The sequence below is a fragment of the Protopterus annectens genome, chromosome 13.part0 (genome assembly GCF_019279795.1).
Source record: "Protopterus annectens isolate FY-2018-M chromosome 13.part0, PAN1.0, whole genome shotgun sequence".
NCBI classification, from domain to species: Eukaryota; Metazoa; Chordata; order Ceratodontiformes; family Protopteridae; genus Protopterus; species Protopterus annectens.
In genome coordinates this window covers 530,379,424-530,394,412 of record NC_056747.1, presented here as the reverse complement: position 1 = coordinate 530,394,412, position 14,989 = coordinate 530,379,424, and the positions used below count along the sequence as shown (strand labels likewise).

The following is a 14,989-nucleotide window of genomic DNA, read 5'->3' as shown; positions in this document are numbered from 1 at the left end:
TAAACCACTGTGACCTAGAGAAGATCAAAATGAAGATGAGGCTGCACATAGAAGAAATGAAAGAGGTCAAATATCAGTTGAGCTATGTAATTATCTGCAGGTGGAGTTTCCATTGACTCCGGCATTCAAATGCCTTCCTAAAATACATAAAAATCCACAGAGACCACCATTGAGACCTACTGTGGCAAGGGCAGGATGGATCACTGAGCCAGCCTCTATATATGTGGAGAACCATATCAAGAAAGAGCTAGTAAAAGCACCAGCGGTTCTGAAAGATATGGAAGCATTTATTGAGAAATTAAGTGTATATATGAAGAACAAAAAAGACAAGAAGAAACACTTAATGGTCTGTATGGATAGCAAGAGTTTATTTACAAGTATTCCCAATAACTATGGCATAGCCACATTAAGAGAATTCATGTTGAATAAAAGAGAATATGAAGAAAATAAAATCACAGTCATATGTGAGCTAATGAAGCTAATACTTGAGAACAATGTCTTCATTTTCAACAGTAAATTCTATATACAACTATGTGGTGTGGCAATGGGTAAGCCATGCGCCAACAGCTATGCCAACATAGTGTTAGCGCAATGGGAAGATAAAGTAATATATCAAAATAATCCTTGGAATAAATGCTTAAAGATATACCACAGATTTGTGGATGATATTTATATTTTATGGGAAGGTGATGTCATGGAGCTCAACAATTTCCATAGATATTTAGAGAATAGCACCAACTTTTTGGAGTTTACTATTCTAAGTAATGAAAGTCAAATGGACTTTTTGGATGTGAGAATACTACAAGATGAAAAAGGGAACATAGAAACCAGCCCATTTAAAAAAGAATGTTGGACGAACAATATACTACCAAGGAACAGCATGCATCCAAAATATACATGCAGAAATGTTATGAGAGGTCAATTCCTTAGAACATCTAGGATACATTCGAATGATGTAACCCTTGCTAGAGCTATGAATGATATGTCTGAACACTTGGAGGCGAGAGGATACAGAGAGGAAGAGATAGTGAGAGTGAGACACAATGTGCTGTTAGAAAGAGAAACGAGAGGTAAGCCATACCTGAAAGGAAAACAAGGTGTACCTTCAAGAAACAATAGGAATGAGCAAAGAGAAGTTAAAATGATTCTCACACATACAACAGATACTAAGGGGATATGTAACATTATTCGAAGGAACTGGAAGATACTATTGTCAAGTGAAGAATGCAAAGAAGTGATTGGAGAGGTACCTAAGTTTGGTTACAGGAATGCAAGTAATCTGAAAAATAGGTTATGCAAAGAAGACTACTTAGTACCACATGTCAACTCTGATAGAAGAGGGACATTTCCATGTAGAAGGTGTACTATGTGCAGGTATATATGCAGAGAGAACAGTTTTGAGCATCCCATTACCAAAAAGAAATACACCTGTAGTTTCTATGCTGATTGTAACACAAAAAATATAGTATATTTGGCCACATGTTCATTGTGTGACCATTTCTATGTTGGAAAGACAGTAAGACAATTTAAGGAGAGACTATCCAAGCATATAAGTGACATCAGACTCAGAGATTATAAGAATCCTCTTGCCAAACATGTCAGGGACAATGAAGGACATAATTTCAAGTTCAGAGTGCTTAGAATTGTTCTAACCTCGGAAAGGGGAGGTGACAACAACAACAGACTGGAGCAGGAAGAAATGTATTGGATTGGAAGACTACAAGCTCATAGAAGACTGGGACTGAACACTACATTTCCCATGAAACCAGCGCTCAAGAGGCATGGTTTGAGAAGATGTGTGTGTGTGTGATGTGACATCACCCGTCATCTAGCACTCTGTTGGTAGAGAGTAATTTTTAAACAGGCACTAACTGCAGAGTATACATGGATCTGATGAAGGGTCATTGAGGAGACCCGAAAGCACTTATCCTTTGTTCTGTTTGTTTTTTATTTTTGTTTTTATTTTTAAGTTATTGTTCGATGTGAATAAATACTTGATGGCTTTAATGAATGCAGTTGTCATCTATGGTAACGAAGGTGAACTACACTTGCTGATATTCAAGTAGAGCTGATTATATACGTTGTGCTTAGGAAGACAATACATTTGAAATATTTATCTTATGGCTGCTCAACCGTGTGTCTTGCTGAGCTTTTTTGCATGTGGAGTACAATCGTAAGCAAACACCCGTAGGTGTTGCAACAAACAAACTTTTGTGTTGAGAAGTGGTAGTGGAACAAACCTGCCTTGGCCGTGGTCTCAGTGCTGCTTGTTGTTGTAGTCATACTTTATTTTCTTAGCAGTACACTCCTGTTTGGTCCTAGTTTTGTCGTGCTTGGATTTATATCTCTCTCTATATATATATATATATATATATATATATATATATATATATACACACACACACACACATATAAATTAAAATGTAGAAGCCTCTTCATGAATGGATACACATACCTAGACATACAAACACTTACACATTGCTTCCATAACAACTGTGTCCTAACAGTTAACATGACAATGCATTAGAATAAATGACAGGATCAAAAACATGGCACGTATTGTTCAAGTCTATCCCATTATGCAAATATAACATTTTAATGACCTCATGTCTGTGCCACTGGCATAGATGGATAAAACTCTGACTATGGCTCAGGCAGCCTGAGTTCATTTAGCAGCTCAGGTGCTTTATGGAGCAGGCATGGAGGATGGGTGTGCCTATCCTTAAGGGGAAGGACTGTGCTCTCTAGAGTTCTTACTGACTTCTGACAGAGACCAGACCTTATAGTGAGACAGAGCACCAGACTGCTGACTGGCTACTGCATACATGATGGCTGCTGGCTCAGTGTCCGTTATCTCTCAATGGAATCCCTTTCTCTGAGTACCTGAGAAATTTGGGGCCCACCTGTCAATAGGAGGAGCTGGGGGGGTCTAAAGGTTGACAACCACTGGAAGAGCCAGAAGGCTAAATAGGGTCAGAGAGAACTGACAGAGGAACATTATCAATGCCACACACATGAACTTCATTATTATCAACCCCTTTTTTCCCATTTTTGACATGGGTTCAGGGTGTCAATTGCTGTCACCTCTCTTTTTTCAATGCCACTTTCCTACCTCTTTTGACACTCATGCCTCACTGTCACAGGTCTTCTCTCACAAAATCCATTCCACCTCTGTGCTGAACATCCTCATTTCTTCTTGCCTTCTTCTTGTCTGTCCCAAATTTTCTTTACTGAGATTATTTTCTGCTTTTCTGCAATGTGCCTGAACTGCTGTAATCTGCTCTCTTTGACCTTTTCTGCAACTGGAGCTACTTTCTCATCTGCTCTTATATCCTAATTTCTTTGTCTGTCCCACAGTGTGCATCCTACCACCTGTCCCAAGCACTTCAACTCCATCACCTCTAGCTTCCTCAACTACTGTGCCTTTACTACCCAGGTTTCTGTACCACACAGTAATACTGGTCACGCCACTGCTTTGTATACCTTAATTTTCACCTTCTTACATTCTTCTGTCATACACTACACCTAACACTCTGTGCCAGTTGGCTTAATCCCTGAGTCTAGCTTTCAACCCTTCATTCAGACTTCCCTTCTCCTCCACCGCCCCTCTCAGATACTTGAAGCTGTTAACCTGTTCCACTATTTTTCTCTTCTGTCTTTCTGTCTTAATTCATAGATTTTCGACTGGAAACAGACTGCCTGCCTTGCTTGGATTACTTTCGAATACTTAGTAATTCTGTACAATTATATATATTTTTTTATTATTGTTTTTGACTTACAGACTGCGGTGGTGGTGTTGCGGTAGCATTGTCGCCTCACAGTAAGACGTTGTCCTGTTCTATTCTCAGCTAGAGCATCTTCTGTGTGGAGACATGCGTGAATGGGCATACCTTCGTTGAAGGTTGTGCGTCAGGGCCGGCAACTCGGCATGTAAAAATCTACTGCCAATCATTAGCGGACCAGAGTTCCACTGTGACGACCCCTAACCGGGAAAAGCCGAAAGACACAGCAACAACAACATTGTTTTTGACTTACAACGAGTTTAAGTTCAGTACTTCTACTACTATTGTCTGATCTGATTAATATACAGTGATTAACTAGAGATATATGGACTGAAAATATTCCACACAGAGAAGTTTCTTACACTGTTTTGTTTTTGGATCCACTATACTTGTTTAGTGGGCTGTTTTGAAACGTCAGGGATACCACGATTACTTTTTTTTTTTTTAATTCATAGCTACTTCTGATTTCCCCCCATTTGCTGCCATTGCAACTGCTTTATCTGGAATCAATTTCATCCCATGTGCCTTTAGTTTTGCATTCCATTCCCCTATCCTTGCTGAAGTTCTTCCTCAGAATCTGCCTTTGAATATAGTCCATATAATATTTTTTGTGTTCTTTGTGTTTAAAAAAATAACACAGAATGTCTGTAGGTCACCAAGATGGTATAAATATCAACTTCATCTAACACACCAGGCTACTCTAAAATTATCTGATTCATGTACTGAATGAAATCTATTCCTACTTTCATACCCATTTTACACTGCCTTGCTGAACCTATATTACATAACTGCATTCTGTGCTTACAGTGCTTCAGTCAGAGAAACATTATATCTGTATTCTACCTTGGTAATACTTAAATACCATTGCTATTTCACTGTAGGAGGTAACCTGCTATAATTCATTATATGTATATGAGTATACGCACACACACAAACACACACACAAAGCCTGCCTCCACACTCAGATGTTGCATATATATCCCGATATATATCCCAATACATATATATATATATATATATATATATATATATATATATAGATATATATATAGATATATATATATATATATATAAAATGATGCTCTGTTCCTCCCTTTTTATGTCTGCATTATACCAGTTTGGCATTAAGAAGTTCTGTTGAAGTGCATTATCCTGCAGCACTTCTAATTTGCTTTTCTTTGTCACACTTAGAAATAGGAGAACATCTAGTTAAACATGGTGATGGAGTAAAGGATATTGCATTCCAGGTTACAGACTGTGATTTTCTCGTGCAGGTAATGTAATTTTGAATCTATATCTTTTGTTTTGATCATGCTTTGAACTACAGGAATCTTAACCTGATTTAGTCAGAATGTGAATATTTGGGAAGGAACATTAACACCTCTACTTTTCCATCTATAAACTTGCTTGTGTTATTAAAAAGCAAGTTGTTATTTCAGGAAACTGTAGGAAATAAATGCAAAAGCTATATAATTTAATTTAATTTAATGTATTTGTGAGATGTTAACCAGCTAAAAGAAGTGATGCAAATGGATTTTCCATCAGCCAGGAAGTGAGATATTAAAACAGTATACCACTGGTATATAGTATGACTGAAACGGAGAGAAAAGCAATGAAGAGTCCAATATAATGAATAAAATTAAAAATGGAAACATGCATAAAAAGAAGTTATGTACCTACCGTAACGTTCCATGTTAGTTGTCTTCATCTCGCCTTCTTTCTTGCTCGTTGGGATCGGAGCCGACCCTTGGCTCCGACTCGGCCATCTTCTATAGCTCGAGAACTGTTTACTGGCTCGAGGCTACGCCTTATCCCATGATGCCTAGCGCTAGCTACCCAGATCTCATTTGTAATAGCTAACCCCAGACATAGCAAGAATAAACTGACCAAACTAACAGGTTGGACATATCTGTTATACTCTCCAAGTCAGTAGAGGAAACAAACCAGAAAATACTCAGCCGGTGAAGCCTAAACTCCTCTCGGTCCAATAGGACAGGGGGATGGAGGGGGGGGACGCAAGAAAGAAGGCGAGATGAAGACAACTAACATGGAACGTTATGGTAGGTACATGACTTCTTTATGTTAAGTTGTCTATCTCGCCTTCATTTCTTGCTTGTTGGGACAGCATCCCTAGCACCTACAATCCTGGGCGGCTCATTGGAACAGAATCTTCAGAACAGTGGAACCAAAGTTAGCTCTATTCCTGGAGGCCATGTCTAACTTGTAATAAGAAATAAAGGTATGAGGATATGCCCATGTGGCAGTGGCACAAATAGAGTCCATGGGCAACCTAGACTGGAAGACTACAGAAGTGGCCAAAGCCCTAGTAGAATGACCTTTCGGTTTGGAAGACAATTCTTTGTTTCTTAGTTGATAGATGAAGGTAATAATGTGAGACAACCACCTGGACAGGGTCACTTTGTAAACTGGAAGAGCCTGTTTGCCCCTAGCATAGGAAAGGAAGAGTTGGTCCAACTTTCTTACATCCTTCGTTCTATGCAGGTAAAAACGCAGTTGTCTATGAACATCCAAAAGGTGTAACTTGTATTCTGCCTTGTTGGGGTAGTTAGGGAAGAACACTGGAAGATGTATGGATTGGTTTAGATTATTTTCTGAGCACACTTTAGGAAGGAAGGAGGGATTAGTTCTCAGAGCAACCCTATCCTTATGAAAAACTAAGTACGGAGAACGAACGCTTAGTGCTTGAAGTTCCGATACATGTCTGGCTGAGGTAATAGCTACTAGAAAGAGAGTTTTCCAAGATAGAAACTTAAGGGAGCAGGAAGCTGCCGGTTCAAAAGGGGGCATAATCAAGGAGGTTAGTACCATATTAAGGTCCCAAGGAGGAGGGGGATCTCTCACTGGGGGTCTAAGGAGAGTAGTCCCTCTGAGAAAAGCTTTACACAGCTTATGAGACATGATATTTAGATTAGAAAAATCAACATGATAGTTAGAGATGGCCGCTAGTTGAACCCTGATTGTGGCAGAAGCAGACCCAGAGTGAAAAAGCTCAGTTAGGAACTCCAAGATCTTGTGAACTGGGGATGAAAAGGGATCTATGTTCCTAGCCTCTGCCCAATAAGAGAAACGTTTCCATTTGCTAGCATATGTCTTCCTAGTAGCTGATTTGTGAGAGGAGACAATAATTTCACGCACAGCCGGGGAAATGCTTGGAAGCCTGGCTAGGGTTGGAATTGGATCAACCAAGCTGTGAGCTGGAGTGTTTGGAGGGATCGATGCAGCTCTCCTGATTGATGAATCAGCAGGTCTGGAATAGGATCCAGGGTCCAGGGCTGCTCGAGGAGGTAACGGTGCAGGAACGGAAACCAAATCTGTCAAGGCCAGTAAGGAGCAATGAGGATCATTTTGCAACCCAACAATATCGCTTTCTGTATGAGTTTGGGTATAAGAGGGAAAGGTGGGAAGGCATAAAGAAATCCCTGAGGCCAATCGTGGACTAGAGCATCTCTGGGAGGGTGACCGGGAAGCGGTAAAAGGGAGAAATAGTTGCTGCATTTGGTGTTGAAGGGGGTTGCAAACAGATCGCAGCAAGGCTGTCCCCATTTGCGGAAGATCAGATATGCAACTACCTGATTCAGAGACCACTCGTGAGGCATGAGAATAGCTCTGCTGAGCCTGTCCGCTATGATGTTGGACTTCCCAGGGATGTGCGTCACAATCAGAAATCGTTGGGAGGAAACTGCCCACTGCCAGAGTCCGAGTGCTTCTCGACATAGGGGGTAGGACCTGGTTCCGCCCTGCTTGTTGATGTACCACACTACTGACATGTCCGATTGAATTGCAATGGTCCCAGTAGGGAGGGAGTCCTGAAGTGCTTGCAGCGCTAGTAGCACAGCTCTCATCTCCAAGACATTTATGTGCAGATGGTACTCGTGAGGCTGCCAAGTGCCTTGGACTGTCCTGCCCTGATAATGCCCCCCCCTATCAGTGAGGCATCCATGGTCACTCTGGCAACCGGAGGGGGTTGGATGAATAGTCTGCCCTGAGGCACTAGTGGGGAGACCATTCACCAGGAAAGGTGTATTTTGCAAGTTTCTGTAATCATGATCATGTGAGACATGGGGAGCTGTTGAAAGGACCACTGTGTGAAGAGAAGCCACTGAAGGATTCTCATGTGAAACGGGCCAGAGGTATCAGAAGAATTGCCGCCGCCATAGAACCCAGAGTTTGAAGGACCAACTGGACTTGTACCCTTTTGCATTGCATGAGGATATGAACTTGCTGCCAAATCGTGGCCACCCTGTCCGGCGGTAGCCTTGCGGACATACTTTTTGTATCTAGATCTGCTCCTATATAGGTAATAGATTGACAGGGCAACAAGGCAGATTTTTCAAAATTTATAGTAATGCCTAACTGGGCATAAATTGCGAATGTATAGTCTCTAGCTTGAAGGAGTTGATGCCTGGTAGTAGCAGTAAGGAGCCAGTCGTCTAGATAAGGAAACACCTGGAATCCTTGATGCCTCAGGTGAGCCGTGACCACTGCTATACATTTGGTGAACACCCTGGGGGCTGTGGTGAGACCAAAGGGCAGAGCTCTGAACTGATAATGACTAGCTCCAAGCCGGAAGCGAAGGAATCTCCTGGAGCGCCTGTCCATCTTGATGTGATAGCACGCATCCTGGAGATCTATTGAGCACATCCAATTGTCCTGACCCAAAAAGGGTACAATGGACTGTAGCGTGACCATCCGAAACCTTGTTCTTTGAACAGACTTGTTTAGTCTGCTGAGATCCAAAATTGGTCTCAAGTCCCGTCTTTTTTGGTACCAAAAAGAACCTTGAGTAAGTTCCAGATCCGAGTTGGTCTGCCGAGACTTCCTGGATGACTCTTTTATTCTAGCAGTCTTGAAATTTCTATGACTGCTTGGGCCCTCAGATTGGGTGGAACATCTGGGGGGGGGATTTGCTTGACGATAGGGGAGAGTGGAAGAAGGGAATTACATAGCCTCCGGATATGATTGAGTGTACCCATTTGTCTCGCGTAATGTCTTGCCAGGCTTTTGGGTACAGTGGAAAGTCTTCCCCCGACTGCCTCCAGAGGCGGGCAGCCGGGCAACCCTTCAGGGATGCTGGAAGGGCTTGTCAGAGAAAGATTCTCTGCTGCCCTGGTTCTGCAGACCCCCTCTACCTCGAGGGCGGCATCTGTTGTTGTTTCCTTCTCTGCCCCTGGAGGAAAAATCACTACGAGTATCAGGCGAGGCTCCCTGGGATTTCCGAAACCACATTTTTCCACTCTTCTGACCTTTGGGATATGGTCTGGAAGGAGTGGAAAAACAGACTCCCACGGCAGAGAGAGTCTTGCCTTCCTGTTCACACCTAGTGAGAGTGTCCTTCACCTGTGGTCCAAAGAGAAATGAACCGTCAAAGGGGGTGTTGGTAAATGACGCTCTAAAGGGCTCCGCAAAATTACACAGCCGCATCCATGCGTGTCTCCTAAGGGCCACGCCTGTACCTGCAGCTCTACTCGCACCATCGGCTGCATAGGAAATGAGCCTCATGGAGGAGTTAACTACCTAATTAAGGGTCGCCAGCTGAGAAGCTACTTTAGCTTGAACCCCTTCAACTGATGGATCCTGGAGGGTATCTCCAAGCTCTTTCAGGAGATCCCTCTGAAGCCTGGTAAAATGGCATAAGTAATTCAGTGACCTCATTTAAAAGGTCGCTGAAGCAAACATTCGCTTCCCATATCTGTCCATAGTCCTAGACTCCCTGTTAGGAGGATGGACAGAGGAAGAAGTTTCCGCTAATTCCTTTTTAGTGGCCGCTGCTACTACCATGGCATCCATGGGAACACCCTTGGTAAGGAACTGTTTATCAGGGGGTGCAGTGATAAAATTGCCGGGCCTCCTCGGGGTTGGTTCCACTGTATCTGGGGCTGACCAAGCCCTTCGAGCCACCACAGACATTAGTGGATTGAAGGGTGGAGACACCCAGGAGGTGGAAGGGTGGGAAACAAACGCATCCAGGAATACAGATTCGTCCTCAGTAGGGGCTAGGGCAGTCCAGTTCCCCCTTTGCCCAAGCATTTCTAGGATGTCCGAAAAGGAAACATCTTCAGAGGGGGATCTCGGGGACCCTTCCGATTCATCCAAATCCGTATCTGAAGTGACAGACTCAGGGGAGTCAATGTGCTTCCTCTTGCACTTCCTCTTCCGAGGGGGCCTCCTCTGAATGATCAGGGGAGGCCTCGGAAGAAGTGGAAACACCCAGTGGGGTGCTCTGGAGTGTCAATTCCCCACGTTTGGGGTCTGGAGGAGGGACAGAGGTTGATGCAGGCACTACAGGGGACGGAGTCAGTGGGGTCGAACGTGGTGCTGACTCAGGGGCCAGTACACTCCCCTCATGACATCGAAGGCATCCCTGCCACGATGCAAAGAAGGCTCTGGCTCTGAGGAAACCGGAATCCTCCTCCGCACCAAGGGGGATGGCTCCGAGGCCGATGTACGAGCCGAGCTTGCCTGCGCCGAAGCTCCGAGAGGGAGAATGGGGTCGGACAAGGGTCCGATGCCACTTGTCCCCTCGGAGTCGACGAGGGAATCTCGGCAGCCAGATCCCTCGACAGAAGGCGCCATCGAGGGGATCGGAGCCGATGACGGAACCGAAGGGGAAATCGTTACTGGTGCCGACGGTTCCACGATTTGAACCCCAACAAACTCCGGCTCCAAGGAGTCGGAGGAGGAACATCGATGGAAGCGGACAGAGCCAACACCTGTTGAGGAGGGCTGGATAACATTTTGGCCAGTGCCTGCGACTTCAACAACCTACTGACCACTCTCTCCACATCGTGGTCCGAGAGTCTAGAGAACCAACAGGAGTGGGAGGATCTGTGACTGCGGTCGCTCTGCAACAGGGGAGACAGAGGGGCCGAATGTATCGACTCAAGAGAAGGGGACCTCGGTCTCTTGTGGGTCCAAGACGGCTCCGAAGATACTGGTGGAGCCGACTGGGAGGCAGCCTCCTTGGTTCCAGCCGGAACCGAAGTAGTCGGTAATGTTTGGGCCAATGACGGCTCAGAGCTGGGAGCCGACGATTTGGTCGGTTTAGGAGATTTCACCGGCTGAGCCTTGGCCGGTGAATCCTGGGGCTTAAGAAGACCCCTTAAGATAAGCTTATTTTTGCGCTCCTGCAGAACCCTTGGGGTGAATGCGTGGCATACAGAACAAGAATCCTGCAGGTGCACTGCGCCTAAGCAATAGACGCAAGAAGTGTGCCCATCTGTCAGAGACATTTTCTGACAGCATGAGTCACACTTCTTGAATCCAGACACTTTGGATTCTTTAGACATATCTAGCTTACACTGAAAAGTTTTTGGCCAAAGGCCCAACAACAAAAATCTGCAGACACTAACTTAACCAAAAAACACAATAACTACAGTCAAGAAGTTTTTTTTTTTTTTTTTTTATTTAAATAGGAAGCCGCTGACTTAAACGGCTACTTATGAAGTAAAAGAGAAAGACTAAAACTAAAACGCTACTATAAGTAGAGATAGGAAAAAAGGAAGGGGGGACTCTCTAACTTAAACGAGTTCTAAGGGAAAAATACAATAACACTAAAACTACAACAAACTAATTAACGACAATGTCGAAAGGTCTAAACTATCAAAAAAGGACCCCTAATTTGCTAGAAAAGTATTATAATAAACTTACACGAGCCTAAGCCAGTAACAACGAACCTCGCAGCTGAAGCGGCAAACGAGATCTGGGTAGCTAGCGCTAGGCATCATGGGATAAGGGGTAGCCTCGAGCCAGTAAACAGCTCTCGAGCTATAGAAGATGGCCGAGTCGGAGCCGAGGGTCAGCTCCGATCTCAACAAGCAAGAAACAAAGGCGAGATAGACAACTTCACATCATGTGTTAGTGAAAGGTTGTAATTGTATTGCATCTCATAATACAGTGTTAAGCAAATCAATTATTTTCAAAGAGTAGAAATGTAAGAGTAGAAGAGTCTTTCAGTGGCAAAAGCAGATAACTAAATATGGTAACTAGCTAATGAAGGTTAAAGTATGTGGGGTGAGGAAGAAAGACTGTATAATTAAGGACAGATTGTATGAGTAAATAAAAAAAGAGAAATTAGGAAAGCATGAAGTGAAATAGGAGAAATATGCTTTCCATATAACAGAAATCAGAGAAGGATAGAAGTATCAAAGGTGAGGCAAACTGATATAAATCTTTATTGTGCAAAATAGATCACACATTGTTCTTTTCTTTAGTAAGACAGAGAGGATGCATGAAAATCTGTTTTATATATAAGTTCAGGTGGAAGTCTGTCTCAAGTGTTTGGGTACAGAGAAGAGAAAGGTCAATCTACAAGTCTGAGACTAGTTCTTGGCTGCTGCATTTTAATAGCTCTCTCTGTACTGTTATGTATATTGTAAATAATCTCAATGTTGTTGAGGGTTGTGTGGGCTGCAGAGTATCCCAGGTTAAAGAACTTAAAAATAAGTAAAGTACAACAGTAAGATACAAGAAACAAAAGAGGATTGTAAACACAGAACACAAACAAAGCAAAACAAAACCGTACTGCAATTAAAAACTAAGGTGGAAGAATATCTGCATTTCTGTTCATTAATATAAACAGTTAATAATCAAGATACACATAGTGCATCAGTTTAACAATGTCACAGTAATCAAAACACCATCATTTTAGTGGTGTATGTCATCACACTGGAGTAAAACTGATATAAATGTTTGTAATAATAAAATACTGATCAGTAACTAGTATGCAATATAGAAATACCATTTTTAAGCACTAGAATCTATGCAGTCTTAAAGCAGTGAAACACATCTGAAAAAATGGCACAGCAGTAAATGAATGTTTTTATTTCATATTTGCAGTAGGATCACTAGTACAAATTAATTTTGTCTTCAATGAGTGTGTGTCTAGAGGAGAAACAATGACACTGGGTATTATAGTTTAAGTATTCAGAAAAATGGATAAATAAAAAGTAAATAAATAAATAACAAATAAATGGGTTGTTTCATATTTTAATAGTGTTGCAAGGCAACAGCTTGAGTTATTGGCATTATACAGAGCTTAGCTACCTTTCTAGAGTCATGCCATACTTTCAATGTTGACCTAACGTGTTGTTAGAAAATCTTCAAGCCAGTTCCTGTAAGAGGCTCATGTAATATTCACCTCAACAATGTTCTGTGATGTTGGGATTTGATTTTATAGATGTAGATATAGAAAATGCTTCTATCATAACACTGCAAACAATATTTTTTTCAAACACCTTTATTGAATTATCACTTGTGACACAGGCAAATTTACATTCATATAAAAGTAATCAAACTATATTAACATGACAAACAGACTTCACATATATTGCTATATATCATATAATCTAAATGTTTGTTGTTTGTCTTTTCGGCTTTTTGCCGGTAAAGGGTCGCCACAGCGGAACTCCGGTCTGCTAATGACTGGCAGTAGATTTTTACGAAATGCCGAGGTGCCAGCTCGACGTCCAACCTTCAACGAAGGCACACCCATTTACGCACGCATGTCTTTCGAACGCTACCCAACCATGGGGAGGACATGCAGACTCCACACAGAAGGCACTCCCAAGCCACGCCGAGAATCGAACGGGAGAATCTCTTGCTGTGAAGTAACAACGCTACCGCCGTACCACCGCAGCAATACATCATATAACCTAAATAATAACATAAATTATTCAATTACTGCCTTTTTTAAAATAAGAAACCATCACTTACTACATAGGCAGACATACATTTATATAAATAAAAACAAACCACACCAAGACAATCCTAGTTGCAAGCATTTTACATCACAAACCATACTCACACTCTCCCAGTTGCAAAATTATACATTGCTTATAATCTACCCAGTCTTTCTCACTCAAACAATATATAGCTCTTTTTTTAAATAAGAAACCATCACTTACTACACAGGCAAACATACAATTATATAAATGAAAACAAATCACACTAAGACAATCCTAGTTGCAAGCATTTTACATCACAAACCATACTCACACACTCCCAGTTGCAAAATTATACATTGCTTATAATCTAACCAATCTTTCTCACTCAAACAATATATAGCTCATTTAAGTCCTGCTGCCTTTAGACCTCATTCCTCTCTTGTATATATTGTTCCCACAATTCCCATTTTTTCCTATGTAGTTTGCTCCTACCCTTTTCTAAAGATCTCAATTCCAGTTATTTTTTTCCTCTGTTACTATATTCACTACTTCCAGTATAGTTGGTTTAGATTTTGATTTCCATTTTCTATTATTTGCTTTTTTGGCAGCCACCATTATTAGACACAGCAAGGCCTTACCATGTCTAGGCAACTCCGATTCTGTATCATAGCTCAGAAAAATCATCTCCCTTGTCAGACTAATCTGCCCACCCAGCATCTCTGACAGTGCATTCCGCAGGGAATCCTTAAAGTCTGCCATCTCACAGTACTGCCAGAAAACATGTTCCCAGTTACACCTTTCTTCCCCTTCACAGCTCCAAAATTTACTGTCTGTCTGAGGAAAAATTCTCTGGAGTCTACTTGGGGTATAAAAATATCCATGTAAACATTTCCAGGCAGAAATCCTAAATCTTCCAGGTTTCTTTGTAAATTGCTTATCCGCTCTCTCTTCCCAATCCTTTCTAACCTCCTCTGATTGATTCTTATAATTATTATGCAATATTTTATATGCTCTACTAATTATTCCTTTTTAATGGTAGCTTCTGTTCTAGATTCTATTAAAAACTCTACCAGTGCTAGTCTTTCATTTAGGACCCCCCCCATTTCTTTCTCTTTGCCTATACTCTGATATCAATCCCTGATAGGGAAGGCAGTCTCTAATCTGCAGTCCAAATAAATTCTTGACATCTTCCCATTCTGTCATCTTTCCCTCTCTAGTTATTTACTCCCAATACCTTGGTTCCTTTTCCAGTTTTCTACAATAAATTCTGGTCCCCTCTTGCCTATTGTCTGTATCCCTAATTGCAGTCATCCCTATCATCAGACTCTCCTTTCTCCATTCCCATGTTGGTTTAGTTCTTAGGATACCTTCTGCTATTTTATGGATATAATATTCTGCATGATTATTGCTATTCTCCTTAAAGGCCTGCATCCAAAATCTTAGTTTCTCCTTGTTTCTTGAGCTTCCCCCATGTTTTATCATCATCCCTTTCCATTCTGAGTTATAGTTTTCTGCTTGTGCTAT

General features: G+C 42.0%; 1 protein-coding gene across 1 annotated transcript in view; it reads left to right on the top strand.

The window, feature by feature from the left end:
* The window catches only part of LOC122787440 (4-hydroxyphenylpyruvate dioxygenase-like), a 705,402-nt gene that overhangs the window by 284,097 nt on the left and 406,316 nt on the right, over positions 1 to 14,989 (top strand). Inside the window, exon 6 of the mRNA XM_044054155.1 lies at positions 4,974 to 5,056. Within this exon, the coding sequence (XP_043910090.1) occupies positions 4,974 to 5,056 (83 nt within the window). The remainder of the gene's footprint in view (positions 1 to 4,973; positions 5,057 to 14,989) is intronic.